Source organism: Furipterus horrens, unplaced genomic scaffold (assembly GCF_987537825.1).
Source record: "Furipterus horrens unplaced genomic scaffold, mFurHor1.1.pri manual_scaffold_1, whole genome shotgun sequence".
NCBI classification, from domain to species: domain Eukaryota; kingdom Metazoa; phylum Chordata; class Mammalia; order Chiroptera; family Furipteridae; genus Furipterus; species Furipterus horrens.
Genome location: NW_028327171.1, coordinates 99,577,059 through 99,593,789, shown reverse-complemented (window position 1 = coordinate 99,593,789; position 16,731 = coordinate 99,577,059). Strand labels below are relative to the sequence as shown.

At 37.6% G+C, this 16,731-nt stretch overlaps 1 protein-coding gene across 1 annotated transcript in view; it reads right to left on the bottom strand.

Moving 5' to 3' along the window:
* Positions 1-477: 477 nt before the first annotated feature.
* Positions 478-16,731, bottom strand: part of GAP43 (growth associated protein 43) — a 123,600-nt gene continuing 107,346 nt past the window's right edge. Inside the window, exon 3 of the mRNA XM_090264772.1 lies at positions 478-1,159. Coding sequence (XP_090120898.1) covers positions 1,071-1,159 — 89 coding nt within the window. The 3' untranslated portion in view covers positions 478-1,070. The remainder of the gene's footprint in view (positions 1,160-16,731) is intronic.

The following is a 16,731-nucleotide window of genomic DNA, read 5'->3' as shown; positions in this document are numbered from 1 at the left end:
ATTTGGAGATAATGAAGTTAAGGTGGGCCCTAATAAAATGTGATTGGTGTCCTTACAAAAAGTGTGAATTTAGACATAGAAATGCCCATAGACAATGAAGAGATGTAGAGAGAAGATGGCCATTTATATGTCAGAGAGAGAGAGGCCTGGAACAAATCCTACCCTCATGGCCCTCAGAAGGAGCCAACACTAACAACATCTTGATTTTAGATTCAAGACTCCAGAACAGTGAGAAAGTAAATTTCTGTTGTTTAAGCCACTCAGTCTGTAGTATTTTCCTACAGCAACCTAGTGAACCAGTACCGCCCCCAGCCATCCCATCAAGGACCAAAGCCTTTGGCTCTGACCAGAGCCTTAGGCTTCATCTGTTTTTCTTTATCAGGGTTATTGGTGTCAGAAAAGACATAAAATGAAAGACCCTAGTTAGAGGGTGTCAAACCAATAGGAAGGCAGAAGAGAAACACAGAACCATTGGAGTCTGATTATTCTCATGATTTATTAATATTCAGATTGAAAAAGGAGCCTTAGAGCCGCAAGTTACGCTAATTGGCACATTTGCTTTATTTATTTTCTAAACGAACTGGGTTTTTGAATTTTTTTCTTTTTGTTCATTCCATCACATTGAAAAGGAGGAAAAGAAAAATGGTTTTGGATTCACTCAGTATTTTGGACTCCTCAGATGAACGGAACATTGCACACACACTTGGAACAGAGAGAGATAGGAAAGTGGACTCCCACAGGGCCACACGCACCAATTCAAAAAACTTGGATACAGTGCAAGAATTTCCCAAAATGATTGGATCATCATTACCAAAAACTTGCCATAACAACACCAAGAAACAAAAAATGTTTAAGCCACACTGTTTGACTTGGGATCTTTCCTGCTCTTTTTTTTTTTTTTTTAATGTTTGCCACATAGAGAGAAAGAGGGCTAGTGGGGGGGGAGAAGACAGACTCACAAATGTGAGCAGGTCAGGAGGGAAAACTTCAGAGTGGAGCTGAGAAGAGGGAGGGAGAGACAGGGTCCTGGAGAGGGGAGGGTGGGGACGTGGAAAGCCATTTCTTAGAGTTCAGGCATGTTCTTGGTCCGCCTCACGTTCTTCTCCTTTACCCTCCTCCTGCCGGGCACTTTCCTTAGGTTTGGTTTCATCTACAGCTTCTGGGGAAAAAACAAGGTGGGGGTGGAGAGCAGGAGAAGAGTTAGTATTTTGTCTCATCTGTTCATATGATAGTGGAACGCATTTCTTCTTTTCATACCATTTCCCAAGAGCTTTAAGATAAAAAGAGACTGCTATCTTAGTAATATAATTTCTAGGTTCAGAAGAGTTTACCTCCAGAAGGTTGTTCAATGACACACAGAAAGAGCTCAGAAACAAAGCTATGATATTGAGAGCAAGGAGTCCACACAGAAACTACCATGGTCTTTAATCTCTCAGCCTTACTATCAAAGTATCCATGTACAGGCTCTAACATAGGGAATCAGCATTAATCCTGTGTCTCTTTTTCCATTAATGTCAGAATAATTGTGAAAGATACTTTATCTGGATCATTGAACAGCCATCCCGACTCTCTCATCCCTTATTTCTAGTATTATAAAGTGTGTAAAGTAAAATACTTGAATTTCCAGCTCCCCTTAAAGTTAAAGTTAAAGGTGTCCAATTAGGTAGAGAAAGAATTCTCTGAGGAGGAATCCAGAGGAAGCATTTGCCCTTTACTTTTTCCCATTCTTGATGATCGAGGCATCAAACATACCTGGCAGTGCAGTAGCTATTTTGTGAACATGAAGACAATGACTATACACTAAGGATGGTGGAGCAGAAAGATAAGAAAAGACCTGTTATGAGTGACCATATCATTTCAGGACACTTTCTCCTCAGATATTTTTTTCATTATGTGAAACAAATAACTAATCACTAAACCATTCTAGTAGTTTTTAGTTTCTTGCAGTCAAAAATATAAGGCAAGTGTGCTTTGTGTCTTTTTAAAGTAGCATTTTTTTTTTGCTTAAGGAAGCAGGCAACTTTACTAATAACTTTTCTGTCTGGTTTCCCTAAAGAACTCAGTCAATTGATTTCATGCTACAAGATAGTTTACTAATATGCCAGCTAGTGGAAAGACAATTTATTTGCCCTGTAATCACCTGTGTTACTAACCTAAACTTCCTGTTTTGAGGGTCGCCAAGACCACCCACAAGTTCAAGGATTTGCTAAGAGGACTCACAAGACCCAATGCACAGTCCTACTCATGGATGTGATTTATTATGGTGAGAGGATACAAAGCAAAATCAGCAAAGGGAAAAGTTGCATGGGGTGAAGTTCAGAGGAAACCAGGCACAGCATCCAGTAGTTCTCTCCCCACAAGCATCCAAAGTCATAGAGGATAGGATGTGCATAATTCCTCCAGCTGTGAACTGTGATATGTGAAATGTCATCTACTAGGGAAGCTCATCTGAGCCAACAAATCTGGAGTTGTTATGGGGCTGGTCATGTAGACACCTACTACCTAGTAGTAACCAAATCTAGACACCCAGAAGGAAAATAGACGTGCAACACAAACCACAGTGAACACTCTTAGGGAACAATGAGAACCCTCTCAAAATCCAACTTCCCAGATGCCAGCCAAGAGTCAACTTTATAAACAGAACTTCCTAGGAATTGAGAGATGTTGAAACTAGAGAAATGGACAACTATTTATTTATTTATTTATTTTTTAAATCACAGTTTACATTTAAATTATTTTGTGTTAGTTTCAGGTGTATAGCATACGTCGGCAGCCGTCCGTCTCGAGAGACGATGGTGTAGCTTCTTAAGAGTCTATCTGCACCGCCGAGAATGGCTGTGCAGTCCAACTCGGGAGTGACACGGTATCTGTCTCCTCCCGTGTTGAATCGACATCTTGCGATGACGCTGGAGTGTCCTCTCCAGTGAAGCTGAAGCTACAGAGCCTGGGCAGGGTGATATGGAGGGTCTGCTGTTGCCCATGCAGCAGACCCCCCCTCTCTTCGCAGCTGAAGGGTCCAAGGGAAAGACGGAGTCAATACAGCTTGGCTTCAGGTGCGCCGCAGGAGTTGCCGGTATTGACTACAACGTCAAACCGCCTTAGGGACTCCGGCTGCGGATTTTCTGTCGGGGTTTACTCCCTTAGCCTTTCCCCTGAAGAGGTATGCCGCAAGGCAGCGGAGGTTTTTTGGAGTCAGAGTTTTCCTTCTCTGATGTGCCCTGACTGGAAGATCGAACCAGCGACACTTAGCTTGCAGGCCGACGCTCAATCCACTGAGCCAAACCAGCCAGGGCCAGTGTATAGCATAGTGGTTAGATAATCATATACTTTACAAAGTGATTGCCCCAATATTTCCACTACCCACCTGGCAAAATACCTAGTTATTACAATATTATTGACTATATTTCCTATGTTGTACTTTATATACCCGTGACTATTTTGTAACTAGCCCAGCCCCATAACCTCTCTCCCCTCTGGCATCCACCAGTCTGTTCTCTGTATCTGAAAAAAAAATGCAACATTTTTGGCATATTATGTTTTATTATTTAAAGAAAGGTAAAAATGGAACTGAAACACAAGAAAATATTTGTGCAGTGTATGGAGAAGGTGCTGTGACTGATCGAATGTGTCAAAATTGGCTTGCAAAATTTTGTGCTGGAGATTTCTTGCTGAACTATGCTCCATGGTCAGTTAGACCAGTTGAAGTTGATAGCAACCAAATCGAGACATTAATTGATAGCTAGCATACTCAAAATATCAAAATCAATAAAATTCTTGGTGAAAATTAAAAACGTGTCTTTTATTTTACTGGGAAAAAAAAAGCCCACAAACTCTTTGGCCAACCCAGTGTCTTGTTCTTTATAGTGTGCACATATAAGTAAAATCATATGATATTTGTCTTTCAATATCTGGTTTATTTTACTTAGCATAATTCTCTCTAGATCCATCCATGCTATTGCAAATTATAAGACTTTGTTCTTATTTTAAAAAATCCTCACCTGATGATAAGCTTATTGATTTCAGAGAGAGAGGAAGCAAGAGGGCAAGAGAGAGAGAGACATCAGTGTAAGAGAGAAACATCAGTTGCCTCTGGTGTACACCTCCACTGGGGATTAAAACCATAACCCTTATGGGGTTTGAACCCACAATCTTTTTGTGCATGGAACAATGCTCCAACAATATAGCTATTAGGCCAAGTCTCTGATTTTGTTCTTTTTTATGGCCAAGTAACATTCCACTGTATATAAGTACCACAACTTTTTATCCACTCATCTATTGATGGGCACATAGGTTGCTTCCATATCTTGGCTATTGTAAATAACATTTCAATGAATATAGGGATGCATATATTCTTTCAAACTAGTGTTCTGGGTTTCTTTATATACACACCCAGAATTGGAATTGCTGGCTAATCAGACAGTTCCATTTTTAATTTTTTGAAGAACCATCATAATTTTTTCCCTATTGTCTGTACCAGTCTGCATTCCCACCAACAGTATAATGAGGGCTCCCTTATGTCTAAAACCTGGACAACACTTGTTGTTTGTTGAGTTATTGTTGATAGCCATTCTGACAGGTATAAGGTCATATATCATTGTGGTGTTTTTAATTATTGTTCTGTTACAGTTGTCCCAATTTTTCCCCTGCCCCACCTACACCCTTGCTCCCACAGTCAATCCCCATCCTGTTGTCCATGTCCATAAGTCATTTATACATTTTCCTTGACTAGACCCTTCCCCTTCTTTCCCCCCTTCTCCCACTTCTCACCCCCCCCTCAGGTCACCATCAGTCTGTTCTTTGTTTCCATGCTTCTGGTTCTATTTTGCTCATTTGTTTGTTTTGTTATTAGGTTCCGCTTATAGGTGAGATCATATGGTATTTGTCTTTTACTGCCTGGCCTATTTCACTTAGCATAATACTCTCTAGTTTGTTCCATATTGTCGAGAAAGGTAGGAATTCCTTCTTTCTTTCTGCTGCGTGGTATTCCAATGTGTAAATGTGCCACAGTTTTTTGATCCACTCATCCACTGATGGGCACTTAGGCTGTTTCCAGCACTGGACTATTAAAAATACGCTGCTATAAAGACAGGGGTGTATAGGTTCTTTTAAATTGATGTTTCAGAATTCTTCAGGTATAATCCTAGCAGTGGAATTGCTGGATCAAAAGCAGCTCCATTTTTTGTTTTTTGAGGAAATTCCATACTGTTTTCCATAGTGGCTGCACCAGTCTGCATTCCCACCAACAGTGCACTAGGGTTCCCTTTTCTCCACATCCTTGCCAGCATTTGTTGTTTGTTGATTTGTTAATGATGGCCATTCTGACCAGTTTGAGGTGGTATCTCATTGTGGTTTTAATTTGCATCTATCTGATAGCTAGTGATGTTGAGCATCCTTTCATATGCCTATAGGTCATCTGTATGTCCTCCTTGAAACATAGTGAAAATGTGCTACTACATATTAAGTATCATGTAGTATGATGTCTAATGAGGAGTTAGCTAGTACAATACTATGCTTCAAAGCCCTAAGCAAGTTTCTTTCACTTAATTCCTGATATAAGGACTGCAGGAATCTATCCTACATCAATTGAATGCAAATCAACTACTTTAATTAAGCTAAGACCTTACTAGGTTGATGGGCTTCGAACCCACAAAACTTTAGTTAACAGCTAAAAACCCTAATCAACTGGCTTCAATCTACTTCTCCCGCCATTAGAAAAAAAAAAAGGCGGGAGAAGCTCTGGCAGGACTGAAGCTGCTTCTTTGAATTTGCAATTCAACATGTATTACACCACAGGACTTTTATAGTGTCACGGCTTACATTTAAGTCTTTTATCCACCATGAGCTTATTCTGGTGTATGGTGTATGTTGGTGGTCTAGTTTCATTTTTTTGCATGTACCTGTCCACATCTCCCAACACCACTTATTAAAGAGGCTATTTTTACTCCATTTTATGCTCCTTCTTCCTTTGTCAAACATTAATTGACCAAAGAGATAGGTTTATTTTGGGGCTCTCTATTCTGTTCCATTTATCTATATGTCTGTTCTAGGTCAGTATTAGTTTGTTTTGATTATACCCACTTGTAGTACAGTTTGATATCGAGTATTATGATTCCCTTCTACTTTGTTCTTCTTTCTCAAGATTGCTGAGGCTATTTGGGGTCATTTTTGGTTCCATATACATTTTAAAAATATTTTTATAATTCTGTGAAATATGTCATTGGTATTTTAATAAGGATTGCATTGAATCTATAGATTGCTTTGGGTACTATGGACATTTTAATTGTGTTACTTCTTCCAGTCCATAAGATCGTATATGCTTCTCTTTATCTGTATCTTCCTTAATATCTTCCTTCAGTGTTCTGCAGTTTTCCAAGTACAGGTCTTTTACCTCCTTGGTTAAGTTTATTCCTAGGTACTTTAATTTCCTTGTCATTATAGTAAACAAAATTTTTTCCCCACGTTTCTGTTTCTGATATTTCATTGCTGGTGTACAAAAATTGCTTTCATTTCCGAATATTGACTTTGTATTCCACTATTTTGTCAAATTCACTTATTAGGTCGAGGGTTTTTTCTGGTGGAGTGTATAGGGTCTTCTATGTACACTATCATGTCATCCGCAAATAATGACAGTTTTACTTCCTTCTTTCCAATTTGGATGTATTTTATTTCTTTTTATTGTCTGATACTATGTTGAATAAAAGTGGTGGAAGTGGACACCCTTGTCTTATTCCTGATCTTAGGGAGAAAGCTTTTAGTTTTTGCCCATTGAGTATGATGTTGGCTTCAGGTTTCTCTTATATGACCTTTATTATGTTGAGGTATGCTCCTTCTATTCCTACTTTGCTGAGTGTTTTTATCATAAATGGGCGCTTTACTTTATCAAATGCTTTTTCAGCATCTATTGATATGATCATGTGATTTTTATCTTTCATTTTGCTTATGTGGTATAATATGTTCATTGATTTGTGAATATTATACCATTCTTGCATCTTTGGAATTAATCCCACTTGACCATGGTTTTTGGTCTTTTTAATGTATTGCAGTATCCAGTTGCCAATATTTTGTTGAAGGTTTTAACATCTATGTTCATCAGCAATACTGGCCTGTAGCTTTCTTTCTTTGCATGTCTTTATCTGGTTTTGGAATTAGGATGATACTGGGCTCATAGAACAAGTTTGGGAATCTTCCTTCTTGGAATTTTTGGAATAGTTTGAGAAGGCTAGGAGTTAGCTCTTCCTTAAATGTTTCATAAAATTTGCCTGTGAAGCTGTTAGGTCCAGAGTTTTTGTGTCATTGTGGTTTTAATTTGCATCTTTCTGATGGTTAGTTAGTTAAACACTTTTTCATATGTCATTGGTCATCTTTATAACCTCTTTGGAGAAGTGTTTATTCAGGTCCTGTGCCCACTTTTTAATAGGATATTTTTGGTGTTGAATTGTAATTCTTTATAAATTTTGAATAGTAATCATTTATTGGATGTATCGTTGGATAATAAGTTCTCCTATTAAGTGGGTTATCTTTTTTTGTTTTATTGAGTTTCCTTTGCTGTGCAATAAGTCTTTACTTTGATGTAGTCCCAGAAATGAAGTCCTTTTAGAAGACCATTAGAAAAGCTCATAAAAATGTACGACTCTTTCAGGTCAGTCAGCTATATATGTATAGTCATATAAAGCTGAACATTTATTTCCAAATAAGACCAATGTCACTAAATATATTTTTGTAATTCCTTCTTTGGAACACTATCTAATATTTTTTAAAATCTCTTCAGTAGCAGAGAATGTATAACTTCTAAAAAATAGATGAGACTTTTATAATCAGATGAGACTGGTCTTGTAAATAAGGTTTTGGCTATGATGAAAATTTTTATTTTATGACTTGTTTTTTAAGTATATTTTATTGATTATGTTGTTACAGTATTGCCCCCTTTGTTCCACTCTGCCCAGTACCCCCTTTCCCTCCAGCAAGCCCACCCCACATAGTTTATGTCCATGTGCCGTGCATATAAGTTCTTTGGCTTCACCATTTTCTATATTATTCATAACTTCCCTATGTCTATTTTGTACCAATCAATTATGCTTCTTAATCCCTGCACCATTTCCCCATTTCTTCCCCTTTGCCCTCCCAGCTGATAACCCTCTGAATGATCCCCATACCTATGATTCTGTTTCTATTTTGGTTTGCTTGGTTCAGTTGTTGATAGTTGTGAGTGTGTTGTCATTTTAATGTTCATTATTTTGATCCTTTTTCTTTTTTTAGGAATATTTTATTGATTATGTTGTTACAGTAGTTTTAATTTTTTCCCCTTTGCTCCCCTCTGCCCAGTACCGCCCTTGCCTCCAGCAATCCCATCCCCCTTATTTCATGGCCATGGGTCATGCATATACATTCTTTGGCTTCACCCTTTCCTATATTATTCTTATCTTCTCCCTGTCTATTTTGTACTTAGCAATTATGCTTCTTAATTCCTGCAACATTTCCCCATTTCTCCCTCTTGCCCCTCCAAGCTGATAACCACCCGAATGATCCCCATACCTATGATTCTGTTCCTATTCTCGTTTGCTTAGTTGGATTTTGTTTTTACTTTTTAGGTTCAGTTGTTGATAGTTGTGACTTTATTGTCATTTTAATGTTCATAATTTTGACCTTTTTTTCTTAAGTAATTCCTTTTGACATTTCATATAATAATAGCTTGCTGGTGATGAACTCATTTTGCTTTACCTTGTCTGGGAAACATTTCATTTGCCCTTCCATTCCAAGTGATAGCTTTGCTGGATAGAGTAGTCTTGGTTGTAAGTCCTTGCTTTTCATCACCTTGAATACTTCTTGTCAGTCCCTTCTGGCCTGCAAAGTTTTTCTTGAAAAATCAGTTGAAAGTCTTATAGGCACCCCTTTATAGGTAACTCTCTGTTTTTCTCTTCCTGCTTTTAAGATTCTCTCTTTATCTTGAACCTTTGGCATTTTAATTATGATGTGTCTTGACGTGGTCCTTTTTGGATCTAGCTTGTTTGGGATTCCCTGTGCTTCCTGGACTTGTATGCCTATTTCCTTCATCAAATATAGGGAGTTTTCCTTCATTATTTTCTCACATAAGTTTTCAATTTCTTGCTCTTCCTCTTCTCCTTCTGGCACCCCTATGGTTCGGATGTTTGCACATTTAAAGTTGTCCCAGAAGTTCCCAAGCCTCTCATCTTTTACAATTTTTGTTTCCTCATTCTGTACTGGTTAACTATTTCTTTTCTTACTTATGTTCCAAGTCACTGATGTGAACCCCAGTTTCCTTCCCTTCATCATTGGTTTTGTGTGGATTTTCCTTCATTTCATTTAGCCTAGTTTTCACTTCTTCCCTTATGTGTTTGCCATACTTAAGGATGTCTGTCAAGTCTGTGAGCATCTTTATCATCAGTGTTTTGAACTCTACATCTGTTAGGTTGGCTATCTCCTCATCGCTTAGTTCTCCCACTGGAACCTTGATCTATTCCCCCTTTTGGGCCATACTTTTCTGTCTCCTCAACTTGACAGGCTCTTGTGTTTGTTTGCCTCTGTGCCTTAGGTAGAGCTTTCATACCTGTAACATTGTAAGGGGTGGAGCTTTGGGTATTTGTCAGTACAAGGCGACCTGCTACATCGCGTTTTGGAGCTGTATGTGGGGGAGCGTTCTGAGAGGGAACAATGTTGCTTGTTCAGCACTCACCCCTTTTCCAGGCAGTTCTCCCACTTTCAAATGCGACTGGTGCCTCTAGCTGTTGCTCTGGCAGTCATTCCCAGGGTGGGTGGGTCTGCAGACTTTCTAGGACCATGGGGTCCCTTCAAACAAGTGGACTCTGCTGAGAGACTGGCAGTTTCTTCCTTCGTCCCAACCCCCAATGGTTTGCAGAGTCAGAAGCAATGAAGTTTTATTTTTCCCAGCATTGAGACTGTGAACTGTGTTGTCTGGCGTCACTCCTGACTTTTTAAAATGTGTGACTGGACTTTCCGCCAGCCTGCTGCTGCCGCCACTGCTGCTACCACCACACTGCATCCTCTCCACCCTGGCTCTGCCCCTCCTACCTGTCTGGATGAGTATTTCTTCTTTATATCTTTGTCTGTTGGATTTCCATGAAGCTCAATTTTCTGGAACTTCTGGTTGTCTCTAGTTTTGAGGTAGTTGTATTCCTTCTTATTTGTGGAGGGAGATGCAGCATGTCTGTCTAGGCCTCCATCTTGGCTGAATGTGGCTATTTTATGACTTATGTTTTATCAAACTTTAAAAACTGATTTATTTGTGGATTTTTAGTTAACTATAAGTTATTTCCAAACTGTACTCATTCTAGTAAAGTTACCTACTACTTCTCATATAGATTTTTTTTAATGCCATAGCCTTCTAAATTGACAATTACTAACCCTTGAAGAATCAGCATGCCAATCATGTTTTTCAGCAAACAATTTTGCATGAAACTAACTGAATTCTAACCACCATAATACTTTATGTACCAGCAGTGTTCCTCATGGGTTACAGAAATTTAGTATGCTAATGAGTAATTTAATTTTCTGACAGAAGAAAGCTCTGGATTTAACTTACTGAGGGCATTCTATAGCAACTTGAAGTCTTTTTAGAGAATTTACTTAGTTTTCCAGCCTATCTTAAACTTTTGGATACTACAGGTATGCCCAGGGTAGTTTAGTATCCTGATCAGCTCTAAGAAAAAACATATTTTGTGCCCTCTTAAAACTACAAAAGAATAGAATATTGATTTAAGCTTTTTAGATTCATATAGAAGGATTAGCTGTAGGAGCAAGATAATACTTCAAAATTATCTTCCTAAAATAAAAATTTGGGAGCTATTATGTATGATTTGAGTAAGATTAAAACATTCACAATAAAAAAGGTGGAAGTGGGCTAGGTAAGGTGAGAAGAATTATATACTTGTGGAATAAAGGGAATGGAATTCCAAAGGAGAAAACAAAAGAATAAAGATTTTGGTAACTCTGAGAAGTAGCCATACTTTCTGTCATTATTTGTGTGAAATTAGGCTAAATCCTCCCAAATTTTCCCACTTTCTGTTGTCATCCTTTGCCTGGGCCTAGGAGAAAAGGTGAAACTTGACTCCCATCTGCTGATTGTAACAGGAAATCACTGCTATTTTCCATTAAAAGAGCTTCAGTATCTACACAGTCTCTCCTCAAATGCTTCAAAGTATTTGAAATATAATTTATTTATTTGTTCAATAACTTGTTATTGAGCACTTGCAATGAGCCAGGCATTCTTCTAGGTATTGAGAGGAAACAGTGAAAAAACAACAAATATCTTTTATTTTGTTTAAGCCTTTTATAATATACTTTTAACAAACAATGAAATCCATAATCATAGATTGTCGGTAGTGACAGGGACCTTTAATATCATCTAGTCATTAAACCATAACTCTAAGTAACAACAATATCTATTTTTGCTCAGCTGTGAACAACTGGCCCCCACCCCTACCATGTCTAGCGCAGAACCTAGTACAGGGAAGACCCTCAATTAATATTTGTTGAATGCAATAATAGACATTCTCATTTTACACATGAGGAAACCAAGATCCAAGCACAGAAAGAGATTTTCCCAAAATCATAAGATTTCCTCATGACCAAGCCAGGACTAAAACCTAGGTCTTCTACTTGTCCTGATTTTCCCATTATATTAGGTAGCCAAACTCAACCAGAGTAGGGTCAGGTCAAATACTTCTTATCATTTTGGCACTGGAAACTGAGTATCTGCGGTTCATAGATTTTTAGTGATCTATAAAAGTTCTGTGATGAAAAACAAATTGATGTTACAAAATGTAAAATAAAATTAAAATTGATAAAGTTCAGTTAGATAACTATTGAAGGGAACATGTCAATCGGTTAGCTGTCATGTAAGTCAGCTGAACACACACAATTTTATTGTATGTATGTTATATTTTATTTGAGATGAGAATAATTTTATACTTGTTTGATATTATTGAATAGTGAAAAAAGGGGTTATCTTTGCATTAGATGAAAGCATAACCAGTTAGTAAAAATAAAATGTGTCAAGTTGGTGGGCTCAACAAAATTCTTATAGACCACCAGGAAATTAGGGGGAGAAAAAAAATCTAATGTAACAATCTTTTACAAGCAAAAAGTGAGGTAAGCCAAAAACTTAATATTAAAAAAAAGAAACCTATATGCAAATGAAAGAAACAGCAATCAGATGTGGACCACACACCTGTTCTTCTAGTTAGAGCCACTTTGACAGAAGACTGAACAGGAGTTTGCAAAGGTTTGAACCTCATATAAAGGGAAATTTATTGTGAACAGAATCAGAGTTATATATAAATGGATCCATTTGAGCCTGAATGTTAGCAAGAACTTCTGGAGATTACTAATTTGCTCTTTTTTTCATTGATGCTAAGTCTAGACAAGTCAATGCAGTTAATAAATCATGTTGGCCATATAGTTGTTCATGTACATTTCCTTGCCTGTTCTATTCAGCAGCCTCTGTGCTTGGGAAGAACCATGAATTATGACTTTCCTGGACCTTTGCATAAAGCATTTTGCTTTAGCTAACATATTTGACCTCTTACTCTAGGCTCAGAACAGTTCCAAGTATTTCATTCTACATCATTTAATTTCATTCTCACAGGTACCTTAATCATCCCATTTCATAGCTGGGAAACTGTGGCGCAGTAAAATGAAATAACTTCTCTAAGACCACACTTTCTGAATGGCAGCAGTGAGTTCCAAGCTAGGACAGGACCATCTAGGCAGTTTCTACTTTAGATTGCTCTCCCTGCCCCTATCTTTGCCCAAGAATTGTGGGTGTTCCCCAAGTAGGAGCTAGAGCAGGGAGTCAGTACATATGTAAGCCTGGGGCTTACAAAATCTAAAAACTGGTCTTGGTAAAAGCAGCTCAGAATGAAAGGAAGAATCCTGATTAGTCTTGAATAATATGAATCTTGTCCTGGTACTTTCTGGCACTAATTAAATAATTTATAAATGCTAGAATGAGTTAACATGTAAACTTTAGTATTTTGTGCAAAAACTTTGATCACATAGGGAGTGGCAAAGATAGATGAATGGCTGAAGCCAGCTGGTCACTCCAATTATCACGATCCAATTAGAGTAATTAATCACTTTCCCCATCTAGAGAATCAACCTCCCTCTGAGATAGTTATTGCTTAAGAAGAGGCTGTAGAAGCTAAATATTAAATGAGATTTTCAATACCAAGTGACAGAGAACAAGTGAGTGGAAGTAAATGGGCCTGAAGGTGGCAAATGAGGAAAGCCTGGAGTCGCTGATATGACAGCTGAATCCAGCAAGTTAAAGAGTAGAAAATACTTTTTCTTTTCCAGTGTAGTTCTGAATATACTTTTGTTTATATTAAACATGAAAACTTAATGCTAATGAAGTTCAATTAGATATTCATCTAATAATAACACTGTAATTTGATTAAGATATTACAGGAAAAGAGCAAGATTCAATTAATCACATGATTATTTATGTATGTATCTATGTATTATCTTAAGTGACCAGTGAACTTATCCTTACTAAGAGTTATTAATGTCCTATCTAGTGATGGTTTCTCTCCCCAAATCAGTCTTCACCAGGGGAAATCAATCCTCAAATCCAGTTTGATTATGAGACAGAATACATCCAACAAAAAAATGATGATACAATTTAACAGTTTGGTCTAGGAGGTGGGGGGTGGGGTGAGTGGGGAGGAGTTGTTTTGTAAAAAAATAAAACTGGGTAAATTTTTATAATAATTATATTAAGTAATATTTAAATTCTCAAAAATTACATTCTGTCAATATTTACAGTTGATGTTAGAATCTGGTAAACAGCTAAAACCTTCTCCAACTTTCATATTTTAAACTTGAGAAAACATTACTTTTTCCAGGTTCAAAATTCTCTTAGAAAAAACCATGTTCTCTAACAGTTTCTATGTATCAGATAATTTTCTGAGTTAGTTTAAAAAGAATGAGTGAACATCATAGACAGTAAAGTCATGTATTCTTAATGTTCTAGAATTGAAGAATGCTTTAAAAGGAAAGAAAAATGTGTAAGTTTATTCATTTATTCATTCAGTGCAAAGTTCTGCGTGATAGTTACCATGTGCCATGCACTACTCTATGCACACAGCAGTGGTGATACAGCAACGAAAACACCAAGCAAAGATCTCTACCTTCTTGGAATTTGTATGCTCGTAACTACTGTCATGTGTATTGCTTTTTGGAGAAGAAGTTGTAAAGGAAAACACAGTAGCTAGGTAAGAACTTGGTCCAAAGGGGCATAATTTCTCCTGGGCCATTTGGATTTGCAAAATTGGGTCGCCGGAATGAATCTCATAAGTTTTGAAATAAGGAAAACTCTAGTAGTTTTCATATTCTAGATCTACAACCACTATTCCTTAAAAATATTCAGACCACATTAAGACATCAAGAAAAGTGGACACCTTTCTGTATCCCTTTGGAACAGTATGGTGGTAGCCTTAAAAGAGTAAGGGGACCCAGGGATGAGTTTACAGTGGTCTTTGAAAAATGTACACAAAACTGACTCTCTGATCCTTGCTGGAATAGATTCTGGAAGCAGTTATTGCCTTTATGCAACCCATTCATTTCCTCGAAAGAGTGAGAATAGCACAAGTGCACATTATGCTGGTGAGCAAATACCAGGAGCATATGCAGCCGCCGGCTGCAATGCTGCTGGAGGGATGGCCGTGTTCCCAGCCGCCAGCGCCTACACTGAGCTCTAATGGCCCTGTTTTCTGGCTCTGGGCCAGGCCCCTCCACAGCCCTACATTACTGAAATTAGGTTGAGTGGATTTCCGAGTAAAACATTACCTCTTGGGACCTGCCCAGCTCTCCCCAGCCTTGTCAACATTGATTAAATAGAAGCTGCTATCATCCTGGGGCCATGCCCACAATTACTCTACCAGTCAATACTGGCTGGGGTGTTTGCTCCCTTTCTTTTATTTTCATCTTTCTTGAATATTAAGTATCATCATCTGAAAGGCTCAAAGGAAAGTAATAAAAAAGCATTCTGCCACTAACTCACATATGATCCTCTTGTCACTTACATAGTCTTCCTCTTGAACTGTGTACCAGATGTCAATCTGGAGCCTGAGCATGGCTCTTGGTGGTTACCGGGATCCAGATTTTATACTTTTCATGATCATATTTTACATTTCAAGTTTCTTTCAAAGCACTGAGCCAGTGTACACCATTTTGATGTCAACAGAATGGTACAAATAATACCTATATCCCCTCCTTGCTTTTTGAGCCTTTGAAAGAGAGTATAATCCTATTGCTTATAACCCTGTGCACTTCGGATTTCAGAGTGTAGCAAACAAGAATTTATCAAAGAAGAAAACTCAAAGGCAGCATGGCAGGGCCCCAATGATATCTGAAACATTGTTTCTTCTCTCAGAAGTTGAGGCCTAGGATCAAACTGATTGATGTCCTAGCCTTGACTGTGCAACCAATTAGTCATACAACCTCAGAGAAGTTCCTTTGCCTTTCTTTGCCTCAGTTTTCTAATGTACAGAAAAAAAATATATATGGATAATCATGTCTGCCCTACCTTATTGCAGGTTGTTTGGAGGTGGGATGAAGATATTTGTAAAGACTTCATAAAATTTAAAGTACAGAATGCAGTATATTGAGAATTTAATCTAACCTGTAAGATTTAGGTTAAAAAAAAAAAAAAAAAAAAAAAAAAAGCACCCATCAAATTTAACATTTTCCAAGGAAGAGAAAAAGAAATTTCCCAAAAGAAAATAAAACTTCTTTCTGAGGTAAATGATTAAGACAATTTCTGCCCTAGAATGTCCCAATAAAGCCTCTAAATCTGTTCAGAAAGTAAGAATACCAGAGATAGATTAATTCAATAGAGCTACTCAGTTATAGATGTTGAAAAAGAATCTAGGATTACTGACCTATAGAACAAAAGTCAGTGCTTTTTCTGAAAGGAAAAAAGACCCAGAGATTAAAAAAATAAATAAAACAGAACTCAAAGAAGGTACAGTCTGGCCTTGAAAACTTCTTAAACATACTCTATACAAAATTAATGTCCAGCTTCATTAGAACATAAAGAAAGATAAAAAAAATTATAATATATATTATAATTTATGTGACTTGCATAGTTGCCTTAAATAATTTGGGAAACAAGATAGGATAAATATAAAAGAGTAAATGGTGTTCACTTTATTTTTCACCATTATTACAATGAATAAGTCAACTTTTAAAGGTTAAATAGTAAAACAAAAATTGGGGCATATTTTTGCTCTAGCACAGTAGTCAAATAGACTCGGTTTTCCTTTCTCTGAGCTAAATCACATGCTGAGCTCACTGTGGAATGGGAGGCTCTGCTTAACGCTCATCTCTGAGAGGAACTGAAGAATGGGGCATCAGCATAAACCATGACAGCTCCTCTGACATTGAGAGGTTTGAGAAGGGCTGTGTCCGGGATAGAGAAGTCATGTTGTGATATTGACTGTAGCTAAGAGCGATGATCAGAAACAGGTCAGTCTAGAAATTAAGTTTTGCTCTTTTCTGTAAAGTTATATGTATATTTTTAAAAGTTCAAAATTTAATCTGACAGGAGTTCAACCCTGCATTTTCCACTTTTCACTTTATAGTATCTCAGGTGAGGAGTATCCTACCCAGGAGAAAATCTTAGTTGCATTTCTCCAGCGTTTACAAACTCAATTGCAAAGGAACAAGGCAGATAATAACATTAACGTGAGAACC